Genomic DNA, 17,222 nt, shown 5'->3' with positions numbered 1-17,222 from the left:
GACTGTCTCTGCTAATGCAACAAGAGGGACCATATAAAGGCAGCAGGGGTCGAAGCTGTCCACAATTTTCAGCCAGTGAGGGCATTGTTCTGAGTCATTGGTGTGTGTGGTTGGTGATAGATCCTGACTCCCCATCTTGTGTCTCATCCAGGTGTCTGCAGGTGAAGCAGAGGAGCAGATCGTCTGTAGCCCACACAGGTAAGAGTTAACACAGCTCAGAATGACCGTTCCCGCTGCTCCTTACCTTTATTAACAGCAGACCTTTCTGTTCAGGGGTGTGAACCAGAGATGAGTTCGGACGGTGAGATGGCCGTGTTTGGGGAGGCCGCCCCGTACCTGAGGAGACCAGAACGAGAACGAATCGAAGCCCAGAACAGGCCCTTCGATGCCAAAACCGCAGTGTTCGCGGTGGATCCCAGGGAGCTGTTCGTCAAAGGAACGCTGCAGAGTAAAGATGGAGGCAAAGCAACCGTCAAAACCGAGTCAGGGCAGGTAAGTAGCTGTACATGAGGTGGGTTTTTATCTAAATAGATTATGTAAGGCTGTTATTGTTGTAAACCTGTTACTTATTATCATTATTCTGATTAAAATAAATCAAACACATCAACATAAAATACAAAATCAAATCCCCTTTGTCGTCAGTCTCCATGCATTGTCTTGCTGATGAAGGTCACACCTCTCCTCGCCATCACAGGTTGTCACGGTGAAGGATAACGAAGTCTTCCCCATGAACCCGCCCAAGTTTGACAAGATCGAGGACATGGCCATGATGACCCACCTGAACGAGGCGGCCGTGCTGTTCAACCTCAAAGAGCGTTACGCAGCGTGGATGATCTACGTGAGTGATGCTGCTGCTGCTGCCTGACACCACCCAGATGGAATGGATCACATTTGTAATCAATCTTTTCTAATGTTTCTCTGCAGTTGAAAGCTCACAGGTCAAGTCTAGGGTTTTACTGACATATATTGTACATTCAAGAACACAAGTCAGCTGGTGGAAAGATTCAAAAGATGAAGATAATGATAAGAGGGACTAAAATAGTTTTAAAAGAAGAAATATTTTGTTAGGTGTTAGATAAGAAGATCAGCAGGATAAAACATTTACGGCAAAACATCAGAATCAAAAGTTTGTTTGCTGGAGTTCTGATCAAAGCTGATCCATCCACACCTACACTTCACTGTTACTGAATTTAGTTTTTGGAAGGTCCTCAGTCTCTCATCAGATCTCTTTTATTGAGACAAAGAAATCGTCACACACAGGCATTCACACATTAAATGGAATATCAGTTATTTCAGTAGTTCAATTCATCCAAAGACCTGCAGATGTTTCCTGATCCTGGTTCAGTAGCTGCACTATCATGGAGGTGACTGCTGACCTCCATCATATTCAATTATATTCTATTGAGATGCACCTGTATGTAAACTGTTGTGTCAGTGCCCATTTTAATAGTGAGACAATATCGTAATATTGTATGATGTACATATGTAGGTAAAAAACAGACATACTGTTAAATGTAAAAGGATTCTGCTTTGAACAGTATCCCAGACAAACAATGAAAAAAGAAAGAAAAAATCGGAACTACGACAGTATCTGATCGTCTTCCAACCTCCGACTTTTATTCTTGATCAATGAAAACATTCTTGGCAAATGTTTTCGCTTTTGTCCGTATTGCGCCGGTCCAAGAATTTCACCGTGCGCACGGAGGCTCATGGGAAATGTAGTGTGAAAACACTCCACTTTCCAAAACTCCTCATTGTCCCTTTAAATGAAAATATTAAATAAATATTCACACCAAATGAAGTCTGTAAGTAACAGTTTTTTTTTATCTATATAAATAAAAGTTATAAAAAAGAAAAAGACTATGACTCACAGGCATCCAGTCAGTCAAAAAATGGATTCACATCCAAAACTGATGTGTCATTTTCAATCCTAGATTATCTATTTGTTTTTTCTCCCTCAGGGCAAATTCATAAGAATCCACTTTGCAATTTATGTATTTATTTTTTACATTATACAAACTTATTATATACAAACCCCACCACCCTTCTCCACTCCCCCCTCCCCAGACCCATGGTCCTCTTGTACAATTAAATTGTCACATTGGATATGGCAAGACAACATACACACAGTTTTGTTTTGTGTATGTGTTCCACATGTCATGTCTTTTATTTAATGTCATTGCAGACCTACTCAGGGCTGTTCTGTGTCACTGTCAACCCTTACAAGTGGCTCCCAGTCTACAACCAGGAGGTGGTGGTGGCCTACAGGGGCAAAAAGCGCCAGGAGGCTCCACCACACATCTTCTCCATCTCTGACAACGCCTACCAGTTCATGCTCACAGGTAAACTCAGCCCGGAAACACCTGCAGAGTCCATTTTTATCCATTTCTTTAAGCTGTTCCGCGACTGCAGTGTTGTGTTTTTTTTTCTAGATCGAGAAAACCAGTCCATCCTGATCACGTAAGCTGAAGCTGCACGGATGTAACTTTTACTGTTAATGCTCATTGACCTTAAAGAGGCAGTGCAACGTGTTAGATGTGTGTTTTCCTGCTCTGCAGCGGAGAATCTGGTGCAGGAAAGACGGTCAACACCAAGCGTGTCATCCAGTACTTTGCAACAATTGCTAGTGACAGGAAAAAAGATGCAGGCACCTCTGGAAAATTTCAGGTGATATCATAATGTTTTAATACTCTTTCATTACAGTAAATCAGTTCACACGTAGAGTATTTCTCTGCATCTTCTTTCTGCTGCTGCAGGGGAATCTGGAGGACCAGATCATCTCTGCTAACCCACTGCTGGAGGCTTTTGGAAACGCGAAAACTCTCAGGAACGATAATTCTTCACGTTTTGTGAGTGAAAAGATAAAAAATGGATTCATATCCAAAACTGATGTGTCATTTTCAATCCTAGACTATCTATTTGTTTTTTCTCCCTCAGGGCAAATTCATAAGAATCCACTTTGGAACGTCAGGAAAACTGGCTTCAGCCGATATTGAAACTTGTGAGCTAGAAAAACACAGAGACTTGTGCTATTCAGTTGTGTCAGTGTTTTCCTGAAGTCAGTCTCGTTTGTTTTTGGTAGATTTGTTGGAAAAATCCAGAGTAACGTTTCAGCTGGCTGCAGAGAGGAGCTACCATATCTTCTACCAGATCATGTCCAACAAGAAGCCTGAGCTCATAGGTAAGGGCCTGGAGAACACACCTGTCACTGTGTGTATATTTTTTAATCTGAATGAACTCTCACATACACACATACACACTCACATTAAAACATTTGGGAACTGAATCTGGAGTGCGTACTCAATTTTTGATTCATTCTTCTTTGTGGTCCAGCACTTTGTTTTAATTATTTTGGAGGATGTGTTTTGCGATTCTCTCAATGAATTCAATTAAACCTTATATAAGTCAAGTTTTATTCACAGCGAGGCATCATTTCTCCTTCCAGAGACTCTCCTCATCACCACCAACCCCTACGACTTCCCCTTCATCAGCCAGGGAGAGATCAGCGTGGCCAGTATCGTTGACAGTGACGAGCTCATGGCCACTGATGTAAGACACTTTCTTCTCCGTCTCTACTCACCGCTTGTGCAGCTCATACATCAGCTGTGCTGTGCTTTCAGAGCGCCATCGACACCCTCGGCTTCACCGGGGAGGAGAGGATTGGCATCTACAAGCTAACAGGTGCTGTGATGCATTATGGGAATATGAAGTTCAAGCAGAAACAGCGCGAGGAGCAGGCTGAGCCAGATGGAACCGAGGGTAACTGATCTGTCAAAGTCCGCCTGAAAATTATGATTTTTTTTTTACCGACTACGACAATTATCTGTAAAACTTCTCCGTCCATCATGCTCTGCTCTTTTTTTCTATTATTTAATCTCAGTGGCTGACAAATCAGCATACCTGATGGGTCTGAACTCTGCAGACCTGCTGAAAGCCCTGTGTTACCCCAGGGTGAAGGTTGGAAATGAGTATGTGACCAAAAGCCAGACTGTTCAACAGGTACAGTATGTTTGGGCTGTAGTCGGTTAAGGTGATGAATCATATCCCTCAAGGTTTATACACTTCAATAGTCTTAAAGCCGATGAGTTAACCATAAAGCTGCACAAATCATCATCTTTCTTTTACATTTTTTAAAACTAATATTTCCTTGAAGTGCAAACAGGCAGCAGCTATAATGCCTGCAATGAGGTGCTTGTCCTGTGTGTTACTGTTTTCAAATAGGAAACAACTATTATTGAAGCTGTTGCTGTTTATTGAGACATTAAAGGGATAGTTCAACATTTTGGCGAATTTGCCTATTGCCATAATCCCTCTAGTCTTGGAGTAGGTTACAAGGCGGAGTTGTTTTCGAGACAACTCGGAACTACTTGCGCTTTTAAAATCACTCCGCCCAGCAGCCATGTCTGGAATGTAGTTCCGGCTATGCATTTGCCTCGAAAACAACTCTGTCTTGTAACTTTTCCATTATTATCTCATAGCGTGGTGAATTTGCAGGTCACAACTTGTCCACTAGAGTGTTTTGGAGTTGTTGGATTGTGTATTTGATGAGTTTGATGAGGGAAAGGTGGAACTGTGCAGAGCTTGCGTCTCTGCCCCGCCAATCTAAAAACAGCTTGCATCGACAATTAAAGTTAATGAACCTACTGCTATGACTGTATAGAGAATGTGAAGTTACGTCACGCCGTGGGACGTTGGGCGCCATCTTTGGAGGATCGCGGATGTAAACACTTGCTCGTCTCCCTAAAAAAATTTCCCCAAAGTCGCTTAAAAGTAATCATGGTGGGACAGTACTGCTGCGTAAAAAATGCCACAGTAGTATATGCACTAATACCAAAAACGAGATAGTTCACGATGTCTGGATAAGTCAGTGGAGGGAGTAAATCTGGGTCTTGAATCCAGTCCCCACTCTCTGTTTACATTTGCGTTCCTCCAAAGATGGCGCTGACGTCCCAAAACGCAAAGTGGCGTGACGTCAGCTTCACATTCTCTATAGGGATTATGGCAATAGGCAAATTTGCCAAAATGTTGAACTATCCCTTTAATGTCTCAATAAACATCAACAGCTTCAATAACAGTTGTTTCCTGTCAGCAATTTTAATGACAGTTTACTCTTATTAAAAAATCCTCCCCCAAACAAACTCCTCTCTCTGCATCCTGTAATTGGTTTAAAGAAATTCAAACAAGACAAAGATCCCAAAAACTCAAATCATAGTCATTTATTTTTTTATTCATATTCTATATTGTTCAAAGGTGTTATTTCCCTCATGCCACCCTGCAGGTCTACAACTCCATCGGTGCTCTGGCCAAATCCGTCTATGAGAAGATGTTTCTGTGGATGGTCCTACGCATCAATCAGATGCTGGACACCAAGCAGCCCAGACAGTTCTTCATCGGAGTCCTGGACATCGCCGGCTTTGAAATCTTTGATGTAAATAAGCGAGGACTGAGTGTGTGCACTGGAGTTTATAAAAAAAAAGGGTTAGACTTAATAAATGTTTGTTTTGCAGTACAACAGTCTGGAACAGCTGTGTATCAACTTCACCAACGAGAAACTGCAACAGTTTTTCAACCACCACATGTTCGTGCTGGAGCAGGAGGAGTATAAGAAGGAGGGGATCGAGTGGGAGTTCATTGACTTTGGGATGGACCTGGCTGCTTGTATAGAGCTTATTGAAAAGGTTGGTTTATCCAACAGCATATGATACAGTTATAGATATTCATGCATGGTGTTTTTTTGTAAAACACATGTGACCATCCCCAACAGCCAATGGGCATCTTTTCCATCCTTGAAGAGGAGTGTATGTTCCCCAAGGCGTCAGACACCACCTTCAAAAACAAGCTGTTTGACCAACATCTCGGGAAATCCAGCAACTTCCAGAAGCCCAAGCCTGTCAAAGGCAAGGCCGAGGCTCACTTCTCACTAGTTCACTATGCTGGCACTGTGGACTACACCATCACCGGCTGGTTGGACAAGAACAAGGACCCTCTGAATGAGACGGTGGTCCAGCTCTACCAGAAGGCCAGCCTCAAACTGCTGGCCTTCCTCTACTCCAACTACTCCTCATCTGACGGTGAGATGAACCCTTTTCTGATTCATCTTCTCAACTTTAGTTTCTTCTTCAACCTTATCGTGTAGATGAAAACAAATCCTTCTTCTAGAGACCGCTGGTGGAGGAAGTGGAGGAGGTGCTACTGCAAAGAAAACATCAAAGAAGAAGGGTTCTTCCTTCCAGACTGTGTCAGCGCTCTTCAGGGTAACTACAAGTCAAAAACAAACACCGGTTGTGTTTTCTATAACTCAGTAATGATACTGATGATCCCCTTCAGGAGAACCTGGGAAAGCTGATGACAAACCTCAAGAGCACCCATCCTCACTTTGTCAGGTGTCTGATTCCAAATGAAACTAAAATTCCAGGTACGTCACAAACATACCGTATCACACACACCTTGTCTTTAAAGTCTCTCAGTTAGTTTCATCATAACTCTACCCTGGCCGACTTTTAGGAATCATGGCACACCATCTAGTCATCCATCAACTGCGATGTAATGGCGTGCTGGAAGGAATCAGGATCTGCAGGAAGGGCTTCCCCAGTCGGATCTTATACGGGGACTTCAAACAAAGGTTTAAAAAAAAAAGAAAACAACATGATGCTCTCTGAGTAATCAGACAAATGTTATTTCATTTCCTGTTTGTTTGTTTTTTCTTCTAGATACAAAATACTGAATGCCAGTGTGATCCCTGAGGGACAGTTTATTGACAACAAGAAAGCTGCAGAGAAGCTCCTGGGGTCCATCGATGTGGACCACACCCAGTATAAGTTTGGCCACACTAAGGTAAGTTCACTTTGATGTGATGAAGAGCTTCAGTATATTTTAAACAAAGAGGCTGTTGTGATCATCTAACAGCAGCTGAAGGAGAAACGTTAAAGGAATGGTTCACCAAAAGGAGGAGACCAGATTGATGGTGAAGGTTTTTGGTGGGCCTTCAAATTTTACATGAACATCCTTTATCCTCCTGGGGTCTTTCTGGGTGGAGTTTGCACGTTCTTCCTGTGTCTGCATGGATTCTCTCCAGTTGATTGGCGACTCTGAATTGCCCGTAGGTGTGAATGTGAGTGTGTGTGTGCATGAGTGTATGTTGGCCCTGTGGTCCACTGGTGACCTGTCCAGAGTGTACCCCAGCACTTTGGACAACCTGAGTTGTATTTTTAAATGTGCTATATAAATAAATATGTATTGTATTGTATTGTACCCCGCCCTTGCCCTGTGTCAGCTGGGATTGGCTCGAACTCCCCCTTGATCCTGCACAGATAAGATGGATGGATGGATGATTCAGTACTGTCAGTAACCATACGTGTTTTACGGAACACTACATTTCTGTAGGTGTTCTTCAAAGCAGGACTCTTGGGTTTACTAGAAGAAATGAGAGATGAAAAACTGGCCTCTCTCATCACCATTACACAAGCCTTGTGTCGTGGCTTTCTCAGAAGGAAGGAGTTCCAGAAAATGATGGAGCGGAGGTAACCAGAATTATTTGACCATAGATACTCGGTTACATGAAGGATCGTAGGTCTCTTCCATGTATACCAATACTGTATACAAGAACTAAGACAGTTCTCCATGACATTCCAGGGAGTCCATTTACATTGTCCAGTACAACATTCGCTCTTTCATGAATGTAAAACACTGGCCATGGATGAAACTCTACTTCAAAATCAAGCCACTCTTGAGGAGTGCAGAGACGGAGAAGGAGATGGCCAACATGAAAGTGGAGTTCACCAAGTGTAAAGAGGATTTAGCCAAAGCTGAGACCAAGAGGAAGGAGCTGGAGGCCAAAATGGTTTCACTGCTTCAGGAGAAGAATGACCTGAGTCTGCAGATTCAGACCGTGAGTAGAGAAAACGTACAACTTATGGACACGGAAAAGGACGGCATGCTATATTTATATGATGTTTTATATTGAATAGGAAAGTGAGAGTCTTGCCGATGCTGAAGAGAGATGTGAAGGACTGATAAAGAACAAGATCACGTTAGAGGCCAAAGCCAAAGAACTGAGTGAGAGGCTGGAGGACGAGGAAGAGGTCAATGCTGAGCTGACCGCCAAGAAAAGGAAGCTGGAGGACGAGTGCTCCGAGCTGAAGAAAGACATCGATGATATGGAGCTCACCCTGGCTAAAGTAGAGAAAGAAAAGCATGCCACTGAAAACAAGGTACTGTGTCTGCTGGTCGGTCATTTAACCACGAAACCAAACACATTTCTCTAATGAACTTAGCCAGGGTTTTAAAATATATAAGAACTTACATTAAATGTACAGTACAAGTAACTGTTGGCTGCTAACTGTTTTTTTAAATCTTGTTTATAGATAAAACCTATGAACCAAACTTGTTTCAGACTGTTGAATTATGGATCTGCCTTTTTGGGTCGGTCACTTGCTAGCTTGTTTTGCCTGTAGCTAAAGGCTTAGCTCGGGGGGAGCCTGGGCCGGGGTCAATACGATGAACAGGAACATGTTAGTCAAACACCAGCTAAATACTCTAATTGCACTTTACTTCAGCTAGCTTTGCTATTAGTATCACTTCAAACCCAATGCTGCCTAGCTCTTTGGTTGTAGTTAACCTTGTTAATGATGACTGATGAGACCTAGCAGCTTATTCCACTTTGAATCTATAGGTGCATCTCAAAAAATTTGAATATCATGGAAAAGTTTATTTATGTCAGTAATTCAATTCAAAAAGGGGAAATAATACATGATATAGATCCATTATGCACAGAACATGTCATGTCTTTATTTATTTAATTTCTTTTAATTGTAATGAAGACCCAAAATTCAGTATTTCAAAAAAATTGAATATTACAAAAGACCAATTTAAAAAAGCAACTTTGCTATGGAGATGTTGGCTTTCTGAAAAATATGTCCATCTATATGCACTCAATACCTGGTTGGGGCTGTAAATGGACTTTTCCATGATATTCTAATTTATTGAGATGCACCTGTAAATTTAGCTGACGTTTAGTGTATATTTGTTAGAAGGGAAATCTTTAATTTACTGTCCCGTTATTGGTGCTTAACGCAGTTCAATGTAAATCATAAGAATAAAGTCAAGTTAAATAATGAAGTATATAAGAGATCATAGATAGTCTGGCAACATATTGGTGTATGGTGTTATTCCTATCCTGTCTGTCATATGAGCTAGATCATCACTGGAAACTGCTATTAAAGTGATGTAAAGAGCAGGGACCTTCTTTACTTTCTTTTACACATTCAGGTGAAGAACCTCACTGAGGAAATGTCTACTCTTGATGACACTGTCACCAAGTTATCCAAGGAGAAGATGGCGCTGCAGGAGGCTCACCAGCAGACACTGGACGACCTGCAGGCTGAGGAGGACAAAGTCAACTCTCTGACCAAAGCTAAGGTCAAACTGGAGCAACAAGTTGATGATGTAGGTCTATGGCTATGACCTTTGACAATTTATAGCTTAGTGTGACTTGAGAGTTTTGCTAAAAATGTATGTTTTTTAGCTTGAAGGCTCTTTGGAACAAGAGAAGAAGGCCAGGATGGATGTTGAGAGGGCAAAAAGGAAGCTCGAAGGAGATCTGAAGTTAACTCAGGAGTCCATGATGGATCTGGAAAATGACAAACAACAGCTGGAGGAACGCCTTAAAAAGTATGTCTCAGTGCAGCAGTGTCTAAAAGAAATACGTGCTTGAAGTCCTCTAATCACAGGGTGTGATTCTCAATGACAGGAAAGACCTTGAGTTCAGCCATCTTGTCTCCAAAATTGAGGATGAGCAGAATGTGGCTGTGCAATCTCAGAAGAAGATCAAAGAACTTCAGGTAAATTGAAATGAGAAACTCCAACAAATCAAAGGAAGATCTTTGATGATTGTGGTGGTTTTTGCTCAGGCCCGCATCGAAGAGCTGGAGGAGGAAATCGAAGCAGAGCGTGTGACGAGGGCTAAAGTGGAAAAACAAAGGTCGGATCTCTCCAGGGAGCTGGAGGAGATCAGCGAGAGGCTGGAGGAGGCCGGAGGAGCCACCACCGCCCAGATTGAGATGAACAAGAAGCGAGAGACCGAGTTTCAGAAACTGAGACGAGACCTGGAGGAGTCGACGCTCCACCACGAGGCCACCGCCGCAGCTTTGAGGAAGAAACACGCCGACAGCGTGGCGGAGCTGGGAGAGCAGCTGGACAACCTGCAGAGAGTCAAACAGAAGCTGGAGAAGGAGAAGAGCGAGTTTAAGATGGAGATTGATGACCTGTCCGGCAACATAGAGGCCGTGGTCAAGGCCAAGGTGAGCTGCATCAGTGAAGTGGCTACACGCACTGCAAAAACTCCAAATCTTTCCAAGGATATCTGTCTTATTTCTTGTCAAAATGTCTGATTTCTAGTCAAAACTAATCTCTTTCCACTTAAAATAAGACTCATCACCTAAAAATTTACTCGTTTTTAGATAATTTTCACTTGTTTCAAACAGATTTGCACTTGAAATAAGTAGAAAAATCTGCCAGTGAAAGCCAAGTTTTTTGTGCTTGTAATAAGGAAGAAAAACTTGCTCCACTATCAGATTTTTCTACTTATTTCAAGTGAAAATATCCTTGAAAGAAGTAAAAAGTGTCTAAAAATAAGCTACTTTTTACTTCTTATTTTAAGTATAATGAGATTTGTTTTGACTAGAAATGACATTTTCACTAGAAATAAGACAAATATTCTTAGTGAGATATTTGAGTTTTTGCAGTGTGTGCTGAAGATGTCATGGTGAACAACTTGACTTATGTGTTCTCTCAATGTCAGATCAATTTTGAGAAGCTGTGCCACTCTCTGGAAGACCAGCTGAGTCAGTACAAGATGAAACATGATGAGAACTCTCGTCTGCTGACAGAAGTTAATGCTCAAAGGGCGAGGCTTCAGAATGAAAATGGTAATCATCTGAGTGATGGTACATCTTTTCTAACTGAATAGCAGAGCCAGACATACGTATATTTTTCACTAACGTGTCTTGACCAGGTGAGTTCTGTCGTCTCCTCGAGGAGAAAGAAGCCATTCTCTCTCAGATGTCGCGGGCCAAGCTCGCCCTCACTCAGCAGACTGAGGAACTGAAGAGGCAGAACGAGGAGGAGACAAAGGTTTGTTGAATCACTGCATCCACAGCCAGTCAGTGCCTGTAACATATGTTGACCATATTTTGATTTCCAAAACCTCATAACTTTAAAGGGATAGTTCACCCAAATTTCAAATTTCACTCATTATCTACTCACCCTCATGTCGACTAAGGGCTGGGAGAATAGACTTATTTAATTTTTTTCGGAACAATTTCTCATGTTGGGGCTTCAATACAAGAGGGACATTACAGATGAGCACTATGGAGGTATTTGGATGGAAGAAAGAAAAGTGAGCTCCATTCGCAACCGTCATATGGACATGCAGTGCTGCACGGAGCCCCGCTGTAACTCCGAGAAGGCACGGATAACTCTGAAACTTCTCCCAGCCCTTAGTCGACATGAGGGTGAGTAGATAATGAGTGAAATTTGAATTCTGGGTGAACTATCCCTTTAATATATTTAAAGTATGCCTGGTCTGTATGGACCAACCAAAGACACAATTTCAGATTATTTAGAGGTTATTTAACATGCTTTATTATGGCTAAAATGGCATAATAAAGCATGTTAAAGGGACAACGAGGAGTTTTGGAAAAGCGAAGCGTTTTCACACGACATTTATGAGCCTCCGCGCACCGTAAAATTCTTTGACCGGCGCAAGACAGACTCATGTTTTCATTCATCAAGAATTAAAGTCAGAGGTTCAAAGAGGTTCACATACCGTCGTAGTTCCGACCATAAACGCCGATTCGGCTGCGTTATTCTCATGACTCGCCACGAAGGAAACGCTGGTCGGCTCGCCCAGCATTTCCGCCACCACTAATAATAACAAAATAACGATAGAGACAGAACGATATATTTATCGAAAATGGAGCCATTAACAAGTGTGGGTAGCGGAGATTCATCCACATTAACGTGAGACTTTTTTATAACCGAATAGAAACTCCTCGTTGTCCCTTTAAATAACTAGACTATTTGAACCTCAGATAGATAAAAATGTTTTCATGTTTGCTCCTCTGTCAGGCTAAGAATGCCCTTGCCCATGCTCTCCAATCGGCCCGCCATGACTGTGATCTGCTGAGGGAGCAGTTTGAGGAGGAGCAGGAGGCCAAGGCCGAGCTGCAGAGGGTCTTGTCCAGGGCCAACGGTGAGGTCGCCCAGTGGAGGACCAAATATGAGACCGATGCCATCCAGCGCACCGATGAACTGGAAGAGGCCAAGTGAGAGAGAGATTGTTTATCAATTAGTTATAGATATTTTAAATGTCATAAATGACGACCGTTGTTGATATCTCAAATGAATGCTTTGCAGGAAAAAGCTGGCGCAGCGTTTGCAGGAGGCCGAGGAGGCCATGGAGGCCGTCAATGCCAAGTGCTCGTCTTTGGAGAAGACAAAGCAGAGGCTGCAGGGAGAGGTGGAGGACCTCATGACTGATGTGGACAGGGCCAACGCTCAAGCAGCCGCCCTGGATAAAAGGCAGAGAAGTTTTGATAAGGTATCAAACACACCAGAGGTCACTGTGCTGTAAAATCTAGATCAACACACAGGGTTCCATAACTTTTATCAATCATTTACAAATGTTCATACAAAGAGGGTAAAATATTTATTAATGCATTATTATTATTTATAACTGGCAAAATGGAACCTCATTGTAAAATGTGAAACCCATCATTGGTTATTAATGAGTTACTAAAGGCTCCTTTTACTAGTACCAGTTATAAATGGTAACTTGACTATCACACTGTGTGCCCACATCAACAAATAAAAACTCTGTTATAAATTGTTTATTACTGTCTAGTGATGATTTATTAAGTGTTAACAATCATTTTACATAACCTAATCATAAACATTAAATCCTTCATAAGGGTAGTTGTACTCACATCTCTGAGAGCCAACTTCAGGTTGTGCCTCTTTTACATACATGTTTATATTCAAATATGTTTTTTGAATTCATTTCAAATGTAGTTAGATGCGTCTTGTGTGTGAAAGTTGTTGTGTAGATAAAGCTTCCTTGTCTGCCACAGATTCTCTCCGAGTGGAAGCAGAAGTACGAGGAGAGTCAGTCCGAGCTGGAGGGATCCCTGAAGGAGTCTCACTCCCTCAGCACCGAGCTCTTCAAAATGAAGAACTCTTATGAGGAAGCTCTGGAGCACCTGGAGGTCCTCAAACGGGAGAATAAAAACCTCCAACGTGTGTGCTGTATATCCCTACAGTCATACTGCTTTGTTAAAGGGAGAGTGTGGGTTTAGTCATGCATAGGCAATATTCTTCTTCTTCTTCTTCTTCTTCTTCTTCTTCTTCTTTCTTGAACACAATATGACAGTATTTTGGAGTCGTGGTCGATGAAGTTTGGCAAATATCCGAATTTTATTTTTAAAAAATGAATTTTTGAGAACATTTTGAATTCTGCTCTCACAGGAACAATTGCAGTCAATGTAAGAATGGCATTTTTAAACATCATATTTTCTATTATGAAACCAAGCACGTAATGGTAAAAACAAATCACCAACATTTCCATGCTGTCAAGATGCAACAGGCTATATGTATTATCAGATTTTTGCCTTGATAACAGAATTTTTGACATTTTGACAACTTTTGAAATCTGCCTTGACAACTGCTGCCTGAGGCAGAATGGACACCCTAATGCTGATGGTCTTGTTGTCTGCCTATTTTGTCTTTTGTTACTCAGAATTGCCTAAATTTGTCCAAAATTGCCTGGCCCCGACCGCTACTTTAATTGTAGTTTGGCATCATAAGTAAAATTGTGTTTATTTCCGTCTGATTTGACAATGTGATTTCTTTTTGTATTTTTAGAGGAAATATCAGATGTGAGTGAGCAGCTTGGAGAGAATGGTAAAGCCATTCATGAGCTGGAGAAGATGAAGAAGCAGACTGAGACTGAGAAGACGGAGATCCAGACTGCTCTGGAGGAGGCTGAGGTAACTCACTGTGATATAAGTGATGAGTGATATTTACTTCTTACAGTCAGATTCTTTTTTTTTTTTTTACCACATCTTATTTTTTGTCACAATCTGTATCCAGGCCTCTCTGGAACATGAGGAATCCAAAATTCTGCGTATCCAGCTGGAGCTCACCCAGGTGAAGGGGGAGGTGGACCGCAGGGTGGCCGAGAAGGACGAGGAGCTGGAGCAGATGAAACGCAACCACCAGCGCATGGTGGAAACCATGCAGTCGGCCTTGGACGCGGAGACACGCAGCAAGAACGACGCCTTGAGGATCAGGAAGAAGATGGAGGCCGATCTCAACGAGATGGAGATTCAGCTGAGCCACGCCAACCGGCAGGCTGCCGAGGCCCAGAAGCAGCTGAGGAACATGCAAGCTCACCTCAAAGTGAAACACTGTTCCCTTGACATGTCTTAGAATCAGCTCCAGAACCAAAACGCATTTGGTGTAAATGAAGGTGGTGTCTCCCTGCAGGAGCAGACCCTTCACCTGGATGAGGCCCTGCGCAGCCAGGAGGACCTGAAGGAGCAGGCGGCCATGGTGGAGCGCAGGAGCAGCCTGCTGCAGGCCGAGGTGGAGGAGCTCAGGGCCGCTCTGGAACAGTCGGAAAGAAGCCGCAAGCTGGCTGAGCAGGAGCTGACTGACGCCTGCGAGAGACTGGGGCTGCTGCACTCCCAGGTGAGACGGCCACCTGTTCTACATCAGCAAATACTCACAAAACATTAGAAACAGGTTCACAGAAAAGAGTTACTGATCAATTACTTACATTTTCACTTCATGATGTAATAATGCTGCATTTTGTAATAATAACATTTTATAATAAAATTCTTGAACAATATGTATTAAACTTTGCCGCATTTTGTAATAAATTGTAATAAACAGCACCAAAATCCATCCAGTGGTGGTATTTAACCTCACTGGACTAAAACATATCTGCAGATTTGCACTCTTCTGTTCATGAACAGAACTGCCAGTGGTTATATCATTAGTTTGTATTTCATTAACTGCCTGTCATTCTGCTGCAGAATACCAGTCTCCTCAACTCCAAGAAGAAGCTGGAGGCAGATGTGAGCCAGCTGCAGGCCGAGGTGGAGGATGCAGTCCAAGAATCTCGCAATGCAGAGGAAAAGGCCAAAAAAGCCATCACTGATGTAAATATCAAAATCACTTGTAATAAGAAAGAAAAACTTGCTCCACCTATCAGATTTTTTAAGTGAAAATATGCTTGAAAGAAGTAAAAAGCCTCTAAAAACAAGTTACTTTTTAAAGCAATGAGTCTTATTATTATGTTACCAATTTGATAAATAATTTTTAGAAGGTAAGGTTGCTATTGAAAGTACTTGCCCAAATAATATTACAGTATATAATGAAATGATAATAGTCAGGATCTTTGTAGGCAGTAAATGATGTATTCTTCTGATTACTCCAATATTTTTTGCAATCTTGTTTGAAATGAACGTAATATGACTTTTCCAAGTGAGATTTTCATCAATAAGAATACCTAGAAATGTTGTTACAGTGACCCTTTCCAAGATGTTATTGTCAATATAGACATTAGGAAGAGTGTCTATGATAATTATCAAGCAGTTAACTGGCTGTGTTCTGATCCAAATTGATAATAATGAGTCATTTATTGACAACAATGAGTTAAACACAAGCTTAACCTGCTGTGTGGATTCAGGCAGCCATGATGGCGGAGGAGCTGAAGAAAGAGCAGGACACCAGCAGCCACCTGGAGAGGATGAGGAAGAACCTGGAGGTGTCTGTGAAGGACCTGCAGCACCGTCTGGACGAGGCTGAGAACTTGGCTCTGAAGGGGGGCAAGAAACAACTGCAGAAGCTGGAAACTCGGGTATCGTGCTCACCTGCGTGAGGACATTGTGTGGCATCACTGAAAAGATGATGATTCCACTGTCTGACGCCCGGGTTTGTGGGGGTTCTGACTTCAGGTGCGTGAACTGGAGGGTGAAGTGGAGAGTGAGCAGAGAAGATCCACCGACGCCATTAAAGGAATCCGGAAATATGAGAGGAGAGTCAAAGAGCTCACGTACCAGACTGAGGAGGACAAGAAGACCACCCTGAGGCTCCAGGACTTGGTGGACAAGCTGCAGCTCAAAGTCAAGGCCTACAAACGGCAGAACGAAGAAGCTGTAAGATCTTCTCTTAAAACAAGACAGTTGTTCTTCTTTATCCAGCTCAGACCGTAACATGTTGTCTTGTTACTTCTGCAGGAGGAGCAGGCCAATGCTCATCTGGCTAAGCTGAGGAAGGTGCAGCATGAGCTGGAGGAGGCCCTGGAGCGGGCCGACATCGCTGAGTCCCAGGTCAACAAGTTGAGAACCAAGAGCAGAGAACTTGGAAAGGTAAGTTGATTTAGTTAGGTTTGTATGGATTTGTGTTGTTGTATAGACTCTTTACTATGGTTATTATAGGAATAGTACCATTTGGATTTTTATTTTACAGTTTCATTATCTTGTAAACTTGTCACCAGCCTTTTTTCCAAACTAATCATTATGTTTTTAAGACCTCAACTTCATGCAGTTTTGAGCCGATCACTTAAAGGAGACATACTCTGTCCCTTTTCCACAAATGAAAATAGTTCCCAGGTGTCTTAAAGACATGTCTGTGACATGCTTTGGTCAAAATACCCCAAGGATCAAACATCACAGCTCTTCTTACATCCGTTCAAAAGCCCTGTTCAGAACGGCTGGTTTCAGTGTCTGTCACTTTAAATGCAAATGAACCACTACTAGCCCTGCCCTGCCCCTTCTACTGGGACCAGGTAGGGGTGGGGAAGGGAACAGCTTATAAAACTACATTTTTTCATTTCATTTCTCACATTTTGGGGGCCGAAAGAGCCTTCAAAAAGTGATAATTCCATAATATGTCCCCTTTAAAAGCTGTTGCAGCACCATCGCCAATTGTGTTTATTTACAACAGAGCAGCGAGTGAGAACATGAGCCCTGAAAGATCAGAAATCATAAACAACTTGCGACTATAAAAAATTGCACAGATTTTGGAATTCTACTGTGAGCTCAACTTATTTCCAGACCTTTTCAAGACTTTACCACAAATTCCAGACTTTTCAAGGTCTGGAAAGGAGTGATTTGAAATTCCATACTTTTAAAGACTTTCAAGACTAAACTCCATTGTCT

General features: G+C 42.3%; 1 protein-coding gene across 4 annotated transcripts; it reads left to right on the top strand.

Annotated features, from left to right (window-relative positions):
* Positions 1-288: 288 nt before the first annotated feature.
* Positions 289-16,439, top strand: LOC311002887 (myosin-1-like; the record flags this gene model as incomplete). 4 transcript variants are annotated; one of them, XM_083994459.1, is made up of 37 exons in its annotated part: positions 289-492; positions 695-838; positions 2,186-2,342; positions 2,433-2,460; positions 2,559-2,667; positions 2,757-2,849; positions 2,938-3,001; positions 3,083-3,181; positions 3,446-3,549; positions 3,621-3,759; positions 3,881-3,999; positions 5,279-5,428; positions 5,508-5,678; positions 5,765-6,071; positions 6,187-6,254; positions 6,328-6,415; positions 6,505-6,622; positions 6,711-6,834; positions 7,384-7,520; positions 7,633-7,888; positions 7,968-8,210; positions 9,268-9,444; positions 9,524-9,669; positions 9,749-9,839; positions 9,909-10,298; positions 10,799-10,925; positions 11,012-11,130; positions 12,127-12,323; positions 12,415-12,598; positions 13,128-13,293; positions 13,918-14,042; positions 14,146-14,454; positions 14,542-14,745; positions 15,093-15,218; positions 15,749-15,919; positions 16,017-16,217; positions 16,299-16,439. In XM_083994459.1, the coding sequence occupies 37 exons, from the start codon at positions 289-291 to the stop codon at positions 16,437-16,439; spliced, it is 5,796 nt and encodes a 1,931-aa protein (XP_083850585.1). The 4 variants fall into 4 exon arrangements, with proteins under 4 accessions (XP_083850585.1, XP_083850584.1, XP_083850583.1 ...); XM_083994458.1 differs by having other exon boundaries at positions 6,184-6,254; XM_083994457.1 differs by having other exon boundaries at positions 6,175-6,254.
* Between the last annotated feature and the right edge of the window lie 783 nt (positions 16,440-17,222).

Source organism: Trachurus trachurus (genome assembly GCF_905171665.1).
Source record: "Trachurus trachurus genome assembly, chromosome: 19".
Classification (NCBI taxonomy): Eukaryota; Metazoa; Chordata; class Actinopteri; order Carangiformes; family Carangidae; genus Trachurus; species Trachurus trachurus.
Note: the sequence above shows the minus strand (reverse complement) of the source record. Positions and strands in the feature narration are given on the sequence as shown.